This window comes from Ceratotherium simum, chromosome 7, assembly GCF_057802395.1.
Source record: "Ceratotherium simum simum isolate JZ-2026a chromosome 7, ASM5780239v1, whole genome shotgun sequence".
Taxonomy (NCBI): domain Eukaryota; kingdom Metazoa; phylum Chordata; class Mammalia; order Perissodactyla; family Rhinocerotidae; genus Ceratotherium; species Ceratotherium simum.
Window position 1 is genome coordinate 34,083,626 of NC_141906.1, and position 17,907 is coordinate 34,101,532.

General features: G+C 39.3%; 1 protein-coding gene across 1 annotated transcript in view; it reads right to left on the reverse strand.

The window, feature by feature from the left end:
• The window catches only part of INTS4 (integrator complex subunit 4), a 118,782-nt gene that overhangs the window by 29,047 nt on the left and 71,828 nt on the right, over positions 1-17,907 (reverse strand). Inside the window, exons 12-15 of the mRNA XM_004434036.3 lie at positions 13,907-14,049; positions 11,156-11,271; positions 8,750-8,883; positions 6,844-7,001 (exon numbers count right to left, since the gene is read on the reverse strand). Of these exons, the coding sequence (XP_004434093.2) occupies positions 6,844-7,001; positions 8,750-8,883; positions 11,156-11,271; positions 13,907-14,049 (551 nt within the window). The remainder of the gene's footprint in view (positions 1-6,843; positions 7,002-8,749; positions 8,884-11,155; positions 11,272-13,906; positions 14,050-17,907) is intronic.

Sequence of the window (17,907 nt, forward strand, 5' to 3'; positions counted from 1 at the left end):
AAAGAAACTGGGTCCTTAATGATATAAATAAACTACTTGACCACACCATACTTAGAGTTGCCTCCAATTTCTGTTTACATGAGAAAATAAATAGCCATTATAAGCTAGTGTGAGATAAGGTTTTCTCACAAAGATACTTGCAGTTAAAAGCATCCTGACTGGATGTAGATATAGACAAAGTGACTGTAACCATATAAAACAAATCTGCCTGTGAACAAAAAAATCTGTGGCACACACAGATAAAATAGTTGTGTTGGGGGCTAGGATTACTGTTTTAAAATTTTTAATTTTTTTGAATAGATAATACATACCTAGCTATAGAATTACACCGATGAGGTAATAAAATTCAAAAGATACTCAAGGTTATACAATCAAATTAGTCTGCCTTCCTATACCTGGGCGCTAACAAGTACACCTTTCCCAGAGGCAACCACCATTACCAGCTTCTTTTGAACTCTTCTGGAAATATGCTATACATCTACAAAAAGTATTGTTTTTCTTTTCTTTCTTCCTCTGTTTTGAGAAGGAATGTGTGTGTGTATAACCTAACAAGCCATCTCAGAAAGAATTCATAGAAAGCTGCCTTGTTTTTTAATGGCAGCATCAAAATTTCATATAGAAATGATAACTATGGGAAACCTGAAGATTTGGGTCATGAGGGAAGTTAACTGCTTCAGGGCTGGCATAATATGTCAGGTTTCACAGTAGCCTGTACAAAATTGTCCTTTGGATTAAGCCCCTCCCTCTAATCTCAGGCAACTTTCTGATAGCAAATGTTGTCTCCTAAGGACCTTGATACCAGGAAGGAGATGCCCTGGAAAGGGGCACAAAATGAATTTTCCCCAAATTGGTTGAAGAAATTGGGGTCTGTGGCTTATATATCATCTCTTGTGAGTTTTGGTGGCTTGAGCTGGTCCTGGAGAGCCTGCTCATGTGTGGGAATCCAACACAATAAAAGGCAAGACCCTGCACTAGCTAGCACACCTTGAAATGCTATTTTGGAGACCAGCTGGTCTCTCCCTTTCACATCTTTGGTATCTCTCTTGCAAAAGACAGCCCTGAATCATCCTACTTCTTAACCATTTCCTCTCCAGGAAGATTCTGCCTTCTGTTACAATTACAGAGAATACTGACCAACTGACTATACATTAGCTTACTGCCCCCAAGTGTTAAGTGATTCTACCAGCCTGGCACTGTAGTAATGGTTCTGAATTGCACAGAACAAGATGCAAGCCAACTAGCCATGGGAAATCTGAACTACTGTACAAACAAAAATGGAAACTTGCTAGCCCTGGGCAAAATGCTCTGTGTCCCAGTGTTTCCTCTCTGTACCTCTTTATGTCTACAATCCTCAGAAAGCCTCAGTTTAGGGCCGGCCCCATGGCTTGGTGGTTAAGTGCGCGCGCTCCGCTGCTGGCGGCCCGGGTTCGGATCCCAGGCGCGCACTGATGTACCACTTTTCCGGCCATGCTGAGGCCGTGTCCCACATACAGCAACTAGAAGGATGTGCAGCTATGACATACAACTATCTACTGGGGCTTTAGGGGAAAAAAATAAATAAATAAACATTTAAAAAAAAAAAAAAGAAAAAACAAGAAAGCCTCAGTTTAGACCAACCATCAGGAGATTAGGGACTTGAATGAAAAAGGTACAAAGAGCACCTTCTATGTGCACTGTACTAGGTGTGCTGTTTCCTCACATTTAATCCTTACAGTGTAACCTACAATTAATCCTCTTTCACTAAGAATAAAACTGAAGATCAGAGTTCAGGTGGTTTGCCCACGGTCACAGAATTAATAAGTAGCAAAAATAGGCCATGAACTAGGTCTGTCTGACTCTAAAAGTCTTTTTTTTTTAAACCATATCATATTTCATTTCATTTATTTATTTGCTAATTAACTCTTTATTTATTTATGAACTACATCAACTACAGATGAGACCAAAACTGATTTAAAATCAGATACATATTAAGCCACATTTCTACAGATGTGATCTGGTGGGCATAAGAGCCTCTCCCAGGAACACACACTTCAGCAATCCTTAGTCCACATGATCACAATAACTATCATTTAAAAAATATTTTAAGAAAACAGGTTTACATATATTGCAATTCTTTTTTAAATTTACATAACAAGCTGAAATAGTTAATTTTAAAACCATTGTTTAAAGATAGTAAAAAAGACTCTGGATGTGTAAATCAAATGTTTATGGCTAAACATTTCTTTCAATCTCTAATAATCTCTAAACGTCATATTTACCATTAATGTCTCTTAGTAGTTTGGTAGAATAATAAGGAATGTTAGAAAATGCAAAATGAGTACAGAGTCCGGATGACTTTTCAAAAGCTATCTTCAGCCTTGCACCCAGATGATTACAAATTACAAACATTTTACTTCTACCTCGTTAGTTACTGGACTAGTTCCCAGAGGCGCTACTCCTTAGAGACGTTAAAAGTTGCAGCGAAAGGAGGATTTTAAAGAATTTAACCAAGAAATCCCATATTCTTTAAGGTTGGTGTTTAAACGAATTCCCAAAAGGAAATAAGTGTATTTCTATCAATTCCAGATAAATGAAGCCACATCTGTTTCAAATTCAAATAAGCTGTTTCACTCCAAAAGAACAATTCTCTATTATAGAACACTTCTAAAGTGATACAGTGGGGCCAGCCCCGTGGCTTAGCGGTTAAGTGCACGCGCTCTGCTACTGGCGGCCCAGGTTCGGATCCCAGGCACGCACCGACCCACCGCTTGTCCAGCCATGCTGAGGCCACGTCCCACATACAGCAACTAGAAGGATGTGCAACTATGACATACAACTATCTACTGGGGCTTTGGGGAGAAAAAGGGGGAAAAAAAAAGGAGGAGGATTGGCAATAGATGTTAGCTCAGGGCCGGTCTTCCTCAGTAAAAAGAGGAGGATTGGCATGGATGTTAGCTCAGGGCTGATCTTCCTCACAAAAAAAAAAAAAAGAAAGAAAATAAAGTGATACAGTGTCTGAAACAATAATGTGTATTCCCAGTAACAGCACCTTAATGGACTTACACAAAAAATCCGAACTCTGAAAAATCAGTTCATCATTGGAAAAAGAAGACCAGTGACTGCCGCATTCCTTACAAGACAATCTCCTCCACCACTCGTGAACTTATAAACACAACTACACTTATAAAGTTGGGATTGGACTGACTTACAAATATCAAGAGCATGTCTAGTGTGTCAAATAAGCCACAATTAGCTTTAAATTTTAAAGCAAGATTTCATATATGCCCTACTATTACCTATGTAACTGCTATTCTCAAAATGCTTTCCACATATCATTGTAACAATTTCCACAACAGTCCTGTGAACTATATAGTACCCACAATTTACAGAAGAGGGAGTTGAGGCCCAAGATCATGTACCTAAGAAGTGATAAAACTAAGACTCGAAAAGTCCTTCAGATTTAAATCTCATTATACTAGGGCCGGCCCCGTGGCTTAGCGGTTAAGTGCGCGTGCTCTGCTGCTGGCGGCCCGGGTTCGGATCCCGGGCGCGCACCGACGCACCGCTTCTCTGGCCATGCTAAGGCCACATCCCACATACAGCAACTAGAAAGATGTGCAGCTATGACATACAACTATCTACTGGGGCTTTGGGGGGAAAAAATAAATAAATAAAATCTTTAAAAAAATAAATAAATAAAATAAATCTCATTATACTAGATGATTCATGTCATACAAACTGTCACCCAGAAACAGAGCAGTGTGACCAGACGGAAGGGCTGGAAAGACCTCTGCTCTAGTCCAGACCTTTGCTGCTCCCTGTCGTTGATAGTCTCCCTTCTTCACTTGACTAATTTCTATTCATTCTTCAGGTCACTGCTTAGACCATCCAAGGAAGGGTTAGGTGCCCCCTTCCGTTCTCCCAGAGAACCCTAAACTTAGTGTACTGTAGCGTGGAGAGCACAAGACTGCATTTCCCGTTTACCTAGCTGTCTCCCCAACTAGGCTATAAGATCCCTCGCAGCAGAGACTACGTCCTGTTTACTAGTGTGTCCGTTCCACCTAGCACAATGCCTAGCATTTGATGGATACTCAAAAGGCCATATAACAAATGAATGAACCCCAGCTCCCTCACTCATTGTAAAAAATGGGGTAATTCTCAGGGGATTGTTTTCAAATTCAATGAAATAATGTACATAAAGCACTTAGAAAGTGGGCACTTGATAGTCGCTCTTGTTACGATCAAGGTTAGCAGACCCTTACAGAACATCAAATCTATATACCTGGAGGTGAGGAATGGCCAGAAGAAAATGCTATCTATAAAAATCTTAAAAGTCTTCATTCCTGGTTAAGCCATCATAACTAGAGTTTTCAACAAATATTTACTGAGCTCCTATAAGGCACCTAAGGTACAGTGGTGAAGACAAAGTAGTTATGTCAAGTTCTAGAAACAAACAAAAAAATCATCTCCCAGGGCCTTCCCTGAACTCAGCAGACTTTCTGTAGGTGAGATCTTGATTGGGTTAAATGGCTGCTTGGATTACAACAAAGAGCAACATGTATGATGGTGAAGTTTGTTTGTTTTAAACTAGTACTAATAGGCAAATGGCCAGAATCCCAATCAGAGAAACTTCTGTATGAAATTCTAACTAACATTTCACTTTTCAACAACTACAGAAAATGTAAGTTTTGAAGAATTCCAGGGGTCATCTGATCTAATCTCCACTTGATACAGGAATCCCCTTCACTGCTGCATACCACAGAACATTAATTTTAGAGTCAAACAAAGCTAAATCCTGGTTCTGCTACTTCCTAGAAAATTGCTTCACTTCCCCAAATTTCCATTTATTCCCTGTGAAATGGTAACAGCATCTAACTGCAACAATGTTTGTAAAACATAGTAAGTCATCAATAACTACTACACCGTCTACTTTGCTTTCTGGATCTTACACCATCCTGGCCACCCTCCTCAGAATGCACTTAGAAACAGTGCCAAGGACTGACCACAGCAATAGAACAGTGGTCTGACCAGCCTGATGAACAGTAAAACCCAGCCCGATGATAAAACCCAGATCATGAGGGCGACTCAAAACCACAGGTGTTTACTGAGCACCTACTAACAGCCAGCACTGCAGCTGATGACCAAATTGGCTTGCTTTTGTGCATTTGACTTGCTTTAGTGCCAATAGGACAAAAAACCGTCAAGGACAAAACCTAAATGTTTATTTAGGTGGGGGTGAATTAGGAAGTAAGGCTTATTTTCCTGGGCTCAGGGCCAACAACTTTATATAGTAGCCTCTAAAACTAATCACTTTAGTGAGGGAACAGAACAGAAAAAAATGTGATTGAGGCATCACTTCAGGGTCAGCAAACTTGTTCTGCAAAAGGTCAGATAGTAAATATTTTAGGCTTTGCAAGCCATATGGTCTCTGTAGCAACTACTCAACACTACCACTGTGGCATGAAAGCAGACAATGCCTAAACGAATGAGTGTGGTTGTATTTCAATCAAACCTTATTTAGAAAAGCAGATAGATACTGCTTTTGCTAAAGGCGAATGGGTTTCAATTCTTTTCATATCATTCAGGACATTCTAATAAGGTTGGCAGAGTCTGCTGGTTGTTCCCCAACATCCTCCCCTTCTTCCCAAGTAACAGTCACCAAATGTTAACTAAGCACTGGTCACCCAGAATAGAGACTACATTTCCTAGCTCGTTGCAGCTAGATATGGCCATGTGACTTAAGTTCTAGTCAATGGGATGCAAATAAAATTAGAACATGCAATTTTGGGGAGGTGTCTTTAGAAGCGGATGAGGGTAGAAATGACACCCTTCTCCTGTTCTTTCCTTTCTCTCGAAGGCTTGAATACAGAGGGGACAGTTAGTGTTTGGATCTTTACGCAGAGGCCGTTTGATGCGGAAGATGGAGAAACAAGAAAGAATGAGCCTAGGCCCCTGACGACCATGTCAGCTCTGTGCTGCCTATGAGAAATAATTAAGCTTTCCTCCTGTTTAAGCTATTCTTACTTTGCATTTTCTGTCACCCATTCTAACTAATATACAAGGAAAGAAAAATTAAAAACAGCTTCTTTCTAACTCTAGTTTTGTATTAATCATCAATCTGGTCATGAATACAAAGAGCTTTTCTTTGTAATACGTTCAAACCACAACCTAACCCAAACATAAACAGATTGTAAAAGCATGTGTGAATGTAGGCCAACAGAGTCTGAAAAACTAGTGTTGGGGAAGAGGGAGAATCCCCTTCCGCCCTTTCCCCCAAGGTTCTTATGGCTGGCCAAATAATCAAAACACAGGTTAGCAGGAGAATACAATACCAAGTTTATTAACACGTATACATGGGACAACCAGGGAAACTGAGTTTCTCGACAAATGGCAAAGGTTTTCACCTTAAATAGCATATACAGGTAGACAAAGGAGGATATTGGGGGTGGGGGAGGAGACAGCTCTGGGGGATTAACAGAAAGCACAGCAGTCAAGGGTGTGTAGATGTGAAGTCCTCTCCCTCCGTCCTGATAAGAGTTTCCAGAGATAAGGCCATCCCCCTCTTCCCAGTACACAGAGAGAGATACCTTTCCAAATGTAAACGTCTGGTAAACAGAACTTTGATAAGAATGGGCTTAGCGAAGACCCTGCCAGTCTGTCCATACTCAGAGTTAAATTCCTTTAGGCAGTTAGTGGGGGAGGTCAAATGTCCGTCAGAGAAAATAATCAGGGTAAAGAGACATATTTCAGGGTGGCCAATTTTGATCTCCCACACTAGCCTATACCCAACACTGGAAATCAAAACAGTCAAGCTGAGCCTAACAACAATGTCAACTCTGCAAAGGAAAGAGATGATCACCTCACCTGATGGTGAGCTCCAGCAGCTCCTGGGTTCCCTGAGGGTCCAGATGCTGAAGATTGTATACCCTTTCAAGGCTCTGCTGCAGGAACTGATGGGAAGGATCCTCATGAGGTGTGATATTGGGGGAAACAGCTGATGACACGAGTTTTCTACCTGGTAACTAAGCAAACATAGTGGGGTTATAGTGCCATCAAATTCTGTGGCTCAGCTTTTGGTAACACAAAGAAACCAGAAACAAATGCAAGCCAATCAAAGGAAAGGGAAAAAAAGGCTAGGTGATTCTGTAAATAACCTTTCTCTCCTTCCCCAGATTCAGTGAGAGAAAGGGAAAGGGGGAGAGAAATGAACACGGTCTACCTAATATAGCCACAAGCTGCAAGGAGAAAATAAGAGAATGGTATAATATTATTTTCTATTGCTAACTGAAATAAATGGGCTAACCATAGAAATGGGACCAAAATTAATCTGTCACATTTATTTTTTATTTTTTAATTTTATTTATTTATTTTTTTCCCCCAAAGCCCCAGTAGATAGTTGTATGCCATAGCTGCACATCCTTCTAGTCACTGTACGTGGGACGCGGCCTCAGCATGGCCGGAGAAGCGGCGTGTCGGTGCGCGCCCGGGATCTGAACCCAGGCCGCCAGCAGCGGAGCGCGCACACCTAACTGCTAAGCCACGGGGCCGGCCCTGTCACATTTATTTTTAAACTTTATTTGGGCCAGCCCGTGGCTTAGTGGTTAAGTGCGCGCGCTCTGCTGCTGGCGCCCCGGGGTTCGGATCCCGGGCGCGCACCGACACGCCGCTTCTCCGGCCATGCTGAGGCCGCGTCCCACGTACGGCGACTAGAAGGATGTGCAGCTATGACATACAACTATCTACTGGGGCTTTGGGGGAAAAAATAAATAAATAAAATTACAAACTTTATTTGATCTTTTACTTCATAGAAGAGTAATGATTTACTCCTAAACGTTTATGTAGCATGCTATACAAAATGTCTTATATGATGATAACTCTTGTTCTTACTGTTAAAAGTGATTACCTTTTAAGAAGGGGATGGGGAGGGGAGAGCAAAGAGGATTTCACTTTTAATTTTGTATCTTCTATACAATTTAAATTTTCTAACAATGTACATATGTTACTCTAAATAAATGATTTTTTTTTTTTTGAGGAAGATTGGCCCTGAGCTAATACCTGCCAATCCTCCTCTTTTTTTTTTTTTGGCTGAGGAAGACTGGCCCTAGGCTAACATGCATCACCATCTTCCTCCACTTTATATGGGAGGCCGCCACAGCATGGCTTGCCAAGCCGTGCATCGGTGTGCACCCAGGATCCGAACCAGCGAACCCTGGGCCGCCACAGTGGAGAGCGTCCACTTAACCACTTGCGCCACCGGGCCGGCCCCTAAATAAATGATTTCGAGTTACCTAAGTAGTGATAAGTTAATATAAATAAAGAGCTTAGAAAAGTGCCTGCACACAGTTAGCATCAATAAGTGTTTGCTACTGTCATCATTATGCTTCATTTTTAAATTTTTTCTTTCTGTATCTCTAGGTTTTAAAAATAATAAAGATTTTATTATTAAAAAAATAAACTTGTTGACAATTATGGCTTTATGTAATTGTTAAAATACAACACAATCTAATCCTTGGCCTAAAATATATTGTTCCAGATTCTTTTTTCTTGCCTAACAGAACATAATCAATAACCCAGGGTCATTTAAAAAATGAATCTTCTTAAAAGGTAAAGGATACAGAAGCTAAAGTACAAAACAATGGGAGAGAGCCCAAGAAAGAAACTAAATGAATGCATTTTCAAAGAATATATAGTCTGCTTTCTGCTATTTAACAACCACAAAGGACCAAAATCAAAAAACCAAAAACAAGGACAAAAGATGTTTTCAACATACCCTCAAGGCAGGAACAAGATGAGAAAGACTGTCTCGGAGGTAGGCATAGTGCCTGAAGGTATGATCTGAGAACAGTGCTGGCATTGTTGGACAGGTTTTAGCAGCATTGAAAATAAGAACCAAAACCGCAATGTCTGATGGATGAGTGGTTAAGTGAACTTGGAAGTACAAAAGGTTGAGCTTGGCCAGAATCTGGTGCCCCAACTTCCCACCCCCAAAATTACCATTAAATGACTACAATTTTCTAACAAAGAAATGCAAACTCAAAGAGATACATTACCCCACTTCAAATTACCCCAATTACCCCTCCAATTACCAAAGGTTTTTAAAAATAATGCCTGATGCTGCTGAGAATACTAATGAATAGAAACTTTCGGTACATTGCCTACTAAACTATATACTGGCATAATCAATCCCTTTGGACAAAAATTTAGTACTAGACAGTAAGAGTCTTATGAATGTTGAGTAATTCCACATCACAAAATCTATTCTGAGTAAATAATCAAATAGCACAGAATCATTTATAATAGCAAATAATCAGAAACAATCTAAATGTCCAAAACCAAGAGAATGATTACACAACTTGTGTTTCATCTATTTGATGGAGTATTATACAATCATTAAAAATTATATTTATAAAGAATTTATATTATTATTAAACATATATTATCTTAATATATAAATATATATTTAATATTTATAATAAGCATTTTGTCATAAGTGAAAAAAGCAGGCTCCAAAATATATAGAGGATATGAGAGCAGCTATCTATTATCAAATATTTGTTGATGAAATAAACTATGTTAAAAAATAAAATAACAGCAAAACCCCAACCCCAAGCTTTTAAAAAGGGAGAAGGAAATACACCAAAATATTAACAGTCCATTACTCTGGCTAGCAGGACTTTGGGTGTTAAATATGAAGTTTCTTCTTTCTACTTTTTTGAATTTTCTTTCTATGTATATAATTTATTAACAGAGGGAAAATCAGAAATTGAAAGTAAAAGATAACCATATCTTCCAATCCTCTGTATGTATCCCTATGGCAGAGCCTGCTATTTGCCTATCAGAGATCCATTCTTCCCTTTTTCCTTACTAATAGAATACTGATTTTATTCCAAATATCCTCTAACTTCCTGCCTAGAACCTGGAGCTGGTGACTGGAGCTCTAGCAACAATCTTGGACAAAATGGCAGAACAGAAAAACAGAAGGAGCCTGGATCACCAAGAATAATGTGGAGCGGCTATACCAGCTCCAGACTGCTTACTTCCAGACTTCTTTTATGTTGGAGAAAAATAAAAACAGTAATTTGTTCAAGCTACAACTGGAGGCAATCTGTTCCTCACAGCCAAACATATTTCCTAAATAACACAGTGCCCCAACTACCCAGAAAAGTATCTTAACATAATAAATAGGCTTCCAAAAATGTTTAATGTTTTTTTTTAACGCGAAAGGGCCTTCAGACTTCAGAGCACTTCAATATGTCATGTGAGATTTGTAGTTAACACCTAGCCCATGAGCCCCTCTCTGATGAGCTGAATTTCAAAGTTATAGTATTGCATCTTTAGAGATAAGGTCTAGGATGTGCCTTTCTTAAGGGTAAACACGGAGTCAGGCATTGGTTAGTACATCAATTACACAGATATTTAAAAAAATTCTCCAAACATACTGTGAAAATAAATAGAATTAAGAGAGAATACAATGGTCATCTTACAATAACCAGTTATTTGGCTGATCCCTGAATCTCAATAAATGCCCCTAAACTTCACCAAGGATCTGCCATAGAGCGAAAAGAACCATGGGAGAGTGTGGATGTACTGATGTAAATGTATTCTCATTACCGGAAAACTATCCAATTGCACAGCATGCTGTCCATGGCTATCACAAACCCACTGAACTTGCATCAGAGGCAAAGTAATCATGCAGCTTAGTTCAGCTCATCCTCTCCTTCAGGCCCAGATCAAATTAATCATGGAATAAGACTTGGGGGAAAATCAACAGGCTTTAAAACCAAAGATGTCTGGCTTTGAATCCCAGATTTGCTGCTTGGAGAGTTATTTAGCTTCTCTGAGCCTCAGTTTCCTCATCTGTAAACTGGGAATAACACCTCATTCTAGGGTTGTGTGGAAGATCAGTGATAAAATGTATAAAGCATTAAAACAGTAGGTGCTCAATAAATGGTAAAAAAAAAAAATTAATTATTAGTATTAAATGGCAAAGTGAATTACTGTGAAAACAAGAATGAAAGCTGAGAATAATAACCACCAGGCTTGTTCAGGACACACTCTTACCTAAAAGAAACAAAAAAAATAAAAATAAAACTCAGACCACCTAAGCTACACTGCAGAAAAAAATGCCAAAATTCCCTGCCAAGTCAGCAGGGTCTGTCCTAAGCACAGAGGATACAAGCTGGATCATCCATGTCTGGTTCAGCTGTGTCAAAAAACGGGTGAGTGCTCAGGAGCTCTGGCACCAAGGGAAGCACCAGGGTTGGATGCCGACTGCCCAGAAACTTCAAGCATCTGAAACAAACAAAATGAGAACCCATTTTAGTAAGCTAATAAATGCTTTAAAAAGTACTGGGAATTGGAATCAGAAAACCTGATTCAGGATTACAAACTCTCAACCATCTACTTTTGCTAACTCTATGACTTCAGATGAGTCACTCCATTAATTCATCTAAAAAATTGGTTATTATGAAGATAAAAGAGCTGGTATGGCAGACAATACTACTGGCTATTTAACCCACAGCCATTTTCCCCATCTTCCTTGCCAAGAGAACCCTGATTTTACTCAGGTATCAGGTAGGCAGCAAAGTGCTCAGATAAGGTAGGCCCAGCCCCACTCAATCACAGTTGGTCTAAATCCATCATGGCAAACCTATTCCCATTTTCTGTGACTGGTTTGCAGGTAGTCCAGTAACTCAGTTCTGTCAATGGAGCAAGAGGGAGAGTCTGCTGGGGAGATCCTCAGAAATGTTTTCCTAACCAAACAAAAAGAGAAACACCTGAGGGCCGGCCCCGTGGCTTAGCGGTTAAGTGTGCACGCTCCGCTGCTGGCGGCCCGGGTTCGGATGCCGGGCGCGGATCCCGGGCGCGCACCGATGCACCGCTTCTCCGGCCACGATGAGGCCGCGTCCCACATACAGCAACTAGAAGGATGTGCAACTATGACATACAACTATCTACTGGGGCTTTGGAGGAAAAAAAATAAAATAAATAAAAATTAAAAAAAAAAAAAAAAAAGAAATGCCTGAGAGGGAATGCCCTTTCCTTTCTGCCTTAAGATATTGTCTTATGAGGCAGAAACATCTTGCAACTATGAGGGGAAAGTCAAGGGAATTGCAAAGAAATCAACCAGAGTAGTACTAACCCTGTTAAACTGTTCAATGACCAATCCTAAAATCAATTTTCTGACTTCTAGTTATGCAAAAAAATTAGATATTATTGTTTAAGCCACTTTTAGTGAGATTTTCTATTACTTGCAGGCAAAAGCATTAAAACTAATATCCTGGGTGACGTTCTGAAATCAGAAGAGACCTGATCTGAAACAGGAAACTTAAAATTGTGTGGCCTTGGGCAGATAAATTTCTTACCTACAAAATGGGATTAAAAATCATTACCTCATATAGCTGCTATAAGGATTAAATGAGATAATGAATGAAAAGTCCTTAGCAAGGTGTCTGTCACATGGTAAGAACTCAATTAGCTATTAGTTAGCCAGTATTAACTGGCTATTAGTTAACTACTATGACTACATGAAGGCCCTTTATAAGCTACAAAGAACTACACGTGAGCTAGTAATTATGCATTTTTATTATTTTCTATTTGTTAAGTTCTGGTTTAGAAGGTATGAATTGAAAAGAAATATAAATCTTAATTTCTGTTCTCATTGAGTTTATCATTGCGTTTATAATGAGCTGAGACAGATGACTAACACTACAAGGTAATGAACTATCAAATGAATAATACTCTGCTTTCCACCAGTCATAGGTAGAAGAGATCACCATGATCAGAGAAAGTTTCACAGAGGAGATGGCACTCCACCAGGGACTGGAAAATAGGCAGACTGGCAAAAGAGAGAAAACAAATACATGAACAAATTCATGGATATATGGGGTATGAAAGCATCACATTTAAAACACCTGACATTGTAGGGAAAGCACACTTTTCTCCAGTGTTGTTTTTCCTTCTATGTGGAAAGAACTTAATTCACTAATTTACTGACCTCTCTCAGCCTTTTTACTCACGGTGAGTAAACTCTATCAGACCTACAGTTACTGATATAGGTGTTTCTCCCCACTACAACCCCCACACCCCAAATGACTGAGAACTCCTTGAAGATAATCAATAAACTTATACTAAATTGAGCTGAAGCGGACTGAACAAACATGAAGAACTGGCAAAACAGAAAATCAGGTATCAAAAATGTTACCTAGAGCAAGACTCCCTGGTATTTTTAGTTTTTAATATTATCTTCCAAGTACCTGATTTGACCCACAGTTTTTCTACTTTTAGTAACAAATTTTCTGAAAATCAATAAACTATACAGTTGGAGCAACCTCATCACATAAGCTCATTTAAATACGTGAAGCATGATAATACATATTTTATATTTAATACATATTTTATATTAAATGTATGCAAGCAGTCTTTAAACAGCAATTCATGAACAGTGTTAACAGTTTGACTCTAGTCAGTAAAGCTAGAGGATAATCAGGGCAAAATGTGATTGTGATTTTCCATCTGTAAACCAAGAGGTGGCCCTGCCTCTAATCTCTACATCGATGGTTGTGATCCTGTACAAAATGCAAAGTAGACAAAGGAGTGACTAACAGTGTATAGGAGGAAAAGGAAATCTAATCGACTCATCTCTGTACCTCCAACACTTACCACAGGGCTTGGCACATAGTAAGCACACAGCAGGCACATAATATTTGCTAGGCAGATGGATGGACAAATGAATAAATAATCTAAAATGTGATATTCAAGTCAGGAATCAGACTCCTGAGAGTTGGGTTAAGCTGATCAGGTTTCTAAATTGAAGGCAAAATTGAGAGACATACACTCAATCTATGATAATCCACTGAATAATGCCAATATTATACATTTACTACATTATTGGACTCAGTGAGCAAATGAGCAAAAAAGTCCTTACTTCCATATGGAGTCCCTATCAGTAGGGTACTTGGTTAAATTTTTCAGCAGCTCCACCAGGGCAAGATGAATCCCTTCTTTGGTTGAAACATTAGTACAGCATAAGAGTTCATGAAGAGCCTCTCTAATATCTCTGGACGAATCCTTTAAAAAAAAAAAAGGTAATAATAATAATAGCAGTCAGTCTGGATGAGCTATTATGGAGAAGTGGACAAGTTACAATGGGGGTGGGGCTGGCCCCGTGGCATAGTGGTTAAGCGCGTGCACTCCACTGCTGGCGGCCCAGGTTCAGATCCCAGGGGCGCACAGATGCACTGCTTGTTAGGCCATGCTGTGGCAGCGTCCCATATAAAGAGGAGGAGGAAGATGGGCACAGATGTTAGCCCAGGGCCAGTCTTCCTCAGCAAAAAGAGGAGGATTGGCATGGATGTTAGCTCAGGGCTGATTTTCCTCACAAAAAAAAAAAAGTTACAATGGGAGTACAGGGCAAAGAGTCTCTCAATTTTCTGGGAGGGGAGGGGCTGGTAGTTGAGAAGATTTCACAGAGGAGGTGACATCTGAACTGAGATTTGAAGAATTCATTCATTTGTTCATTCATTCATTTATACATTCAACATTTATTGAACACTTATTAAACAGTCAAACATTTATCAAGCACCTACTATGTCCCAAGTGCTAGGGAATAGCTGTAATTAAAGTCAAATCCCTGCTTTCAGGAGCTTTATTCTAGTGAAAAGACAAAAATAAATAATTAAATATGTAGGTCAGATAGTGATAAATACTATGGAGAAACTATAAAGCAGGTTAAGGGTAAGAGAGCTGGCATATGTGGGGTATTTTACATGGGATAACCAAAGGGGACAGCAAATATAAAGGCCATGAGGTAGAAGCATGTTTCAAAAATAGCAAGGAAGCCAGTGTGGCTAGAGCAGAGTAAACAAAGCACGAGTAGCACCAGATGATGTCATCAGTGGCCTCTTCCCTCCCAACACCTCACTAAAATGCTCAACCTCACTAAAATGATTAGAAAAGGTCCCAACAACTTCTTAAAGTAAATGGACACATATCAGTTCCACTCTTATTTGATATCTCCATAGCATTTTATTCCAGTTCTTTAAAACTTTTCAATATAGACAACTTAAAACATATATAAAAGTACAGATAATAAATCCCCCAGTTTCACCAATTAACTTATAGCCGATTTTGTTTCAGCCATACCTTTACCCAGTGCTCCCAATGAGATTATTTTGAGCTCATTCAGAGAAACCATACATTTCTGTTGGTAAATATTTCCATAAATCTCTTTTTTTTTTAAATAATTTTATTTATTTATTTATTTTTCCCCCAAAGCCCCAGCAGACAGCTGCATGTCATAGTTGCATATGCTTCCAGCTGCTGCATGCGGGACACGGCCTCAGCATGGCCAGAGAAGCGGTGCGTCGGCAAGCACCCAGGATCCAAACCCGGGCCGCCAGCAGCGGAGCGCGCGCACCCAACCACTAAACCATGGGGCTGGCCCCATAAATCTCTCTTTTAAAAAATGATTCTTGGGGCTGGCCTGGTAGCGTAATGGTTAAGTTCGAGAGCTCCACTTCTGCAGCCCGGGGTTCGCAGGTTCAGATCCCAGGTGCGGACCTACAGACCACTTGTCAAGCCATGCTGTGGCATGTGTCCCACATATAAAGTGGAGGAAGATGGGTATGGATGTTAGCCCAGGGCCAATCTTCCTCAGCAAAAAGAGGAGGACTGGCAACAGATGTTAGCTCTGGGCTAATCTTCCTCACCAAAAAAAAAAAAAAAAAAAGATTCTTTATAAAAAGAAAACACCACAAAACTAATATCATGCTTAAAAACTTAATAGCTCCTTAATATCAAATATCTAGTCAGTACTCAGATTTCCCTGACTGAAAAAGTTTTTGTTTGATCTAATCAGGCTCCAACTAAGGTCCACACATTGCAATTGGGTTAAATATGTCCCTTAAGGATCTTTTAATACGCAAAATCCCTTCACATTTCACTTTCTTTTTTCCCTTGCAATTTCTCCCCTGTATATCATGTGATGGTAGTTAAATTTAGAGGCTTGATCAGATTCAGGTTCAATTTTTTTTCTTACTTTTTAATTTATTTTTAATTTTTATTTTTTTCCTTTTATTTTTTAAATTTTATTGAGGTCATATTGGCTTTTAACATTGTCTAAATTTCAGGTGTACATTATATTTTAATAATATAATAAATTTCAGTTTCTGTATAGACTGCATCATGTTCACCACCAATAGTCTAGTTTTTCTTTCTTTTTTTTGTTTTTTTGTGAGGAAGATCAGCCCTGAGCTAACATCCGATGCCAATCCTCCTCTTTTTTTGCCGAGGAAGATTGGCCCTGGGCTAACACCTGTGCCGATCTTCTTCTACTTTTTATATGCAACACCGCCACAGCACGGCTTGACAAGCAGTGCGTTGGTGCGCACCTGGGATCCAAACCTACAAACCCCGGGCCACCGCCAAAGTGGAGCGTGTGCACTTTACTGCTGAGCTACCGGGCCAGCCCTAGCCTACTTTTACATCCGTCACCATACATACACATGCCCCTTTACTCCTTTGACCCTCCCCCCACCCCCTTTGCCTCTGGTAACCACTAATCTGTTCTCCTTATCTGTGTCTTTATCTTCCACATATGAGTAAAATCATTTGGTATTTGTCTTCCTTTGTCTGACACATTTCACTTAGCTTAATACTCTCAAGGTCCATCCATGTTGTTGCAAATGAGACGATTTTGTCCTTTTTTATGGCTAAGTAGTATTCCATTGTGTATAGAGACAACATCTTCTTTATCCATTCATCCACTGATGGGCACTTGGGCTGCTTCCATGTCTTGGCTATTGTGAATAATGCTGTGATGAACATAGGGGTGCATAAATCTTTTTGAATTGTTGATTTCATATTCTTTGGATAAATACTCAGTAATGGGATAGCTGGATCAAATTGTATTTCTATCTTTAGTTTTTTGAGAAATCTCCATATACTGTTTTCCATAGCAGCTGTACCAGTTTGCACTCCCACTAGCAGTGTATGAGGGTTGCCTTTTCTCCACATCCTCTCCAATACTTGTTGTTTCTTGTCTTGTTAATTATAGCCATTCAGATGGGTTTAAGATGATATTTCAGTGCAATTTTGATTTGCATTTCCCTAATAATTAGTGCTATTGAACATCTTTTCACGTGCCTGTTGGCCATCGTATCTCTTCTTTGGAAAAATGGCTGTTCATATCCTTTGCCCATATTTTGATTAGATTGTTTGTTTTTCTGTTGTTTAGTTGCATGAGTTCTTTACATATTTCGGAAATTAACCCCTTGTCAGATATATGATTTGCAAATATTTTCTCCCAGTTGGTGGGCTATCTTTTCGTTTTGTTGATGGTTTCCTTAGCTTTGCAGAAGCTTTTTAATCTGAAGTAGTTCCATTTGTTTATTTTTTCTTTTGTTTCTCTTGCCTGAGTAGGCATGGTATTTGAAAAGATACTGCTAAGACCAATGTCAAAGAGTGTACTGCCCATATTTTCTTCTAGGAGTTTTATGGTTTCAGTCTTACATTCAAGTCTTTAATCCATTTTGAGTTAATTTTTGTGTGTATGGTGTAAGATAATGGTCTACTTTCATTCTTTTGATGTGGCTGTCCAGTTTTCCCAACACCATTTCCTGAAGAGACTTTCCTTTCTCCATTGTATGTTCTTGGCTCCTCTGTCAAAGATTAGCTGTCCCAATTTTTTTTTATAAGACCAATTCATAGGTAGTACTGTGTATTTCCCTCAGGAACTGTATGATGTCTGTTTCTTTTTTCTGATGTTAGTAACCACTGATGATCACTGCCTAGATGTAGTAATTCATTAAAGTTGTAAAAATGATATACAAATTCTATCATTCCTCTGCATTTATTAACCGGAATACTTCCATAAAGAGAAACTTCTCCTTATCAACTAGCTGGTTATCTTGAAGTTCAGTTTATCTA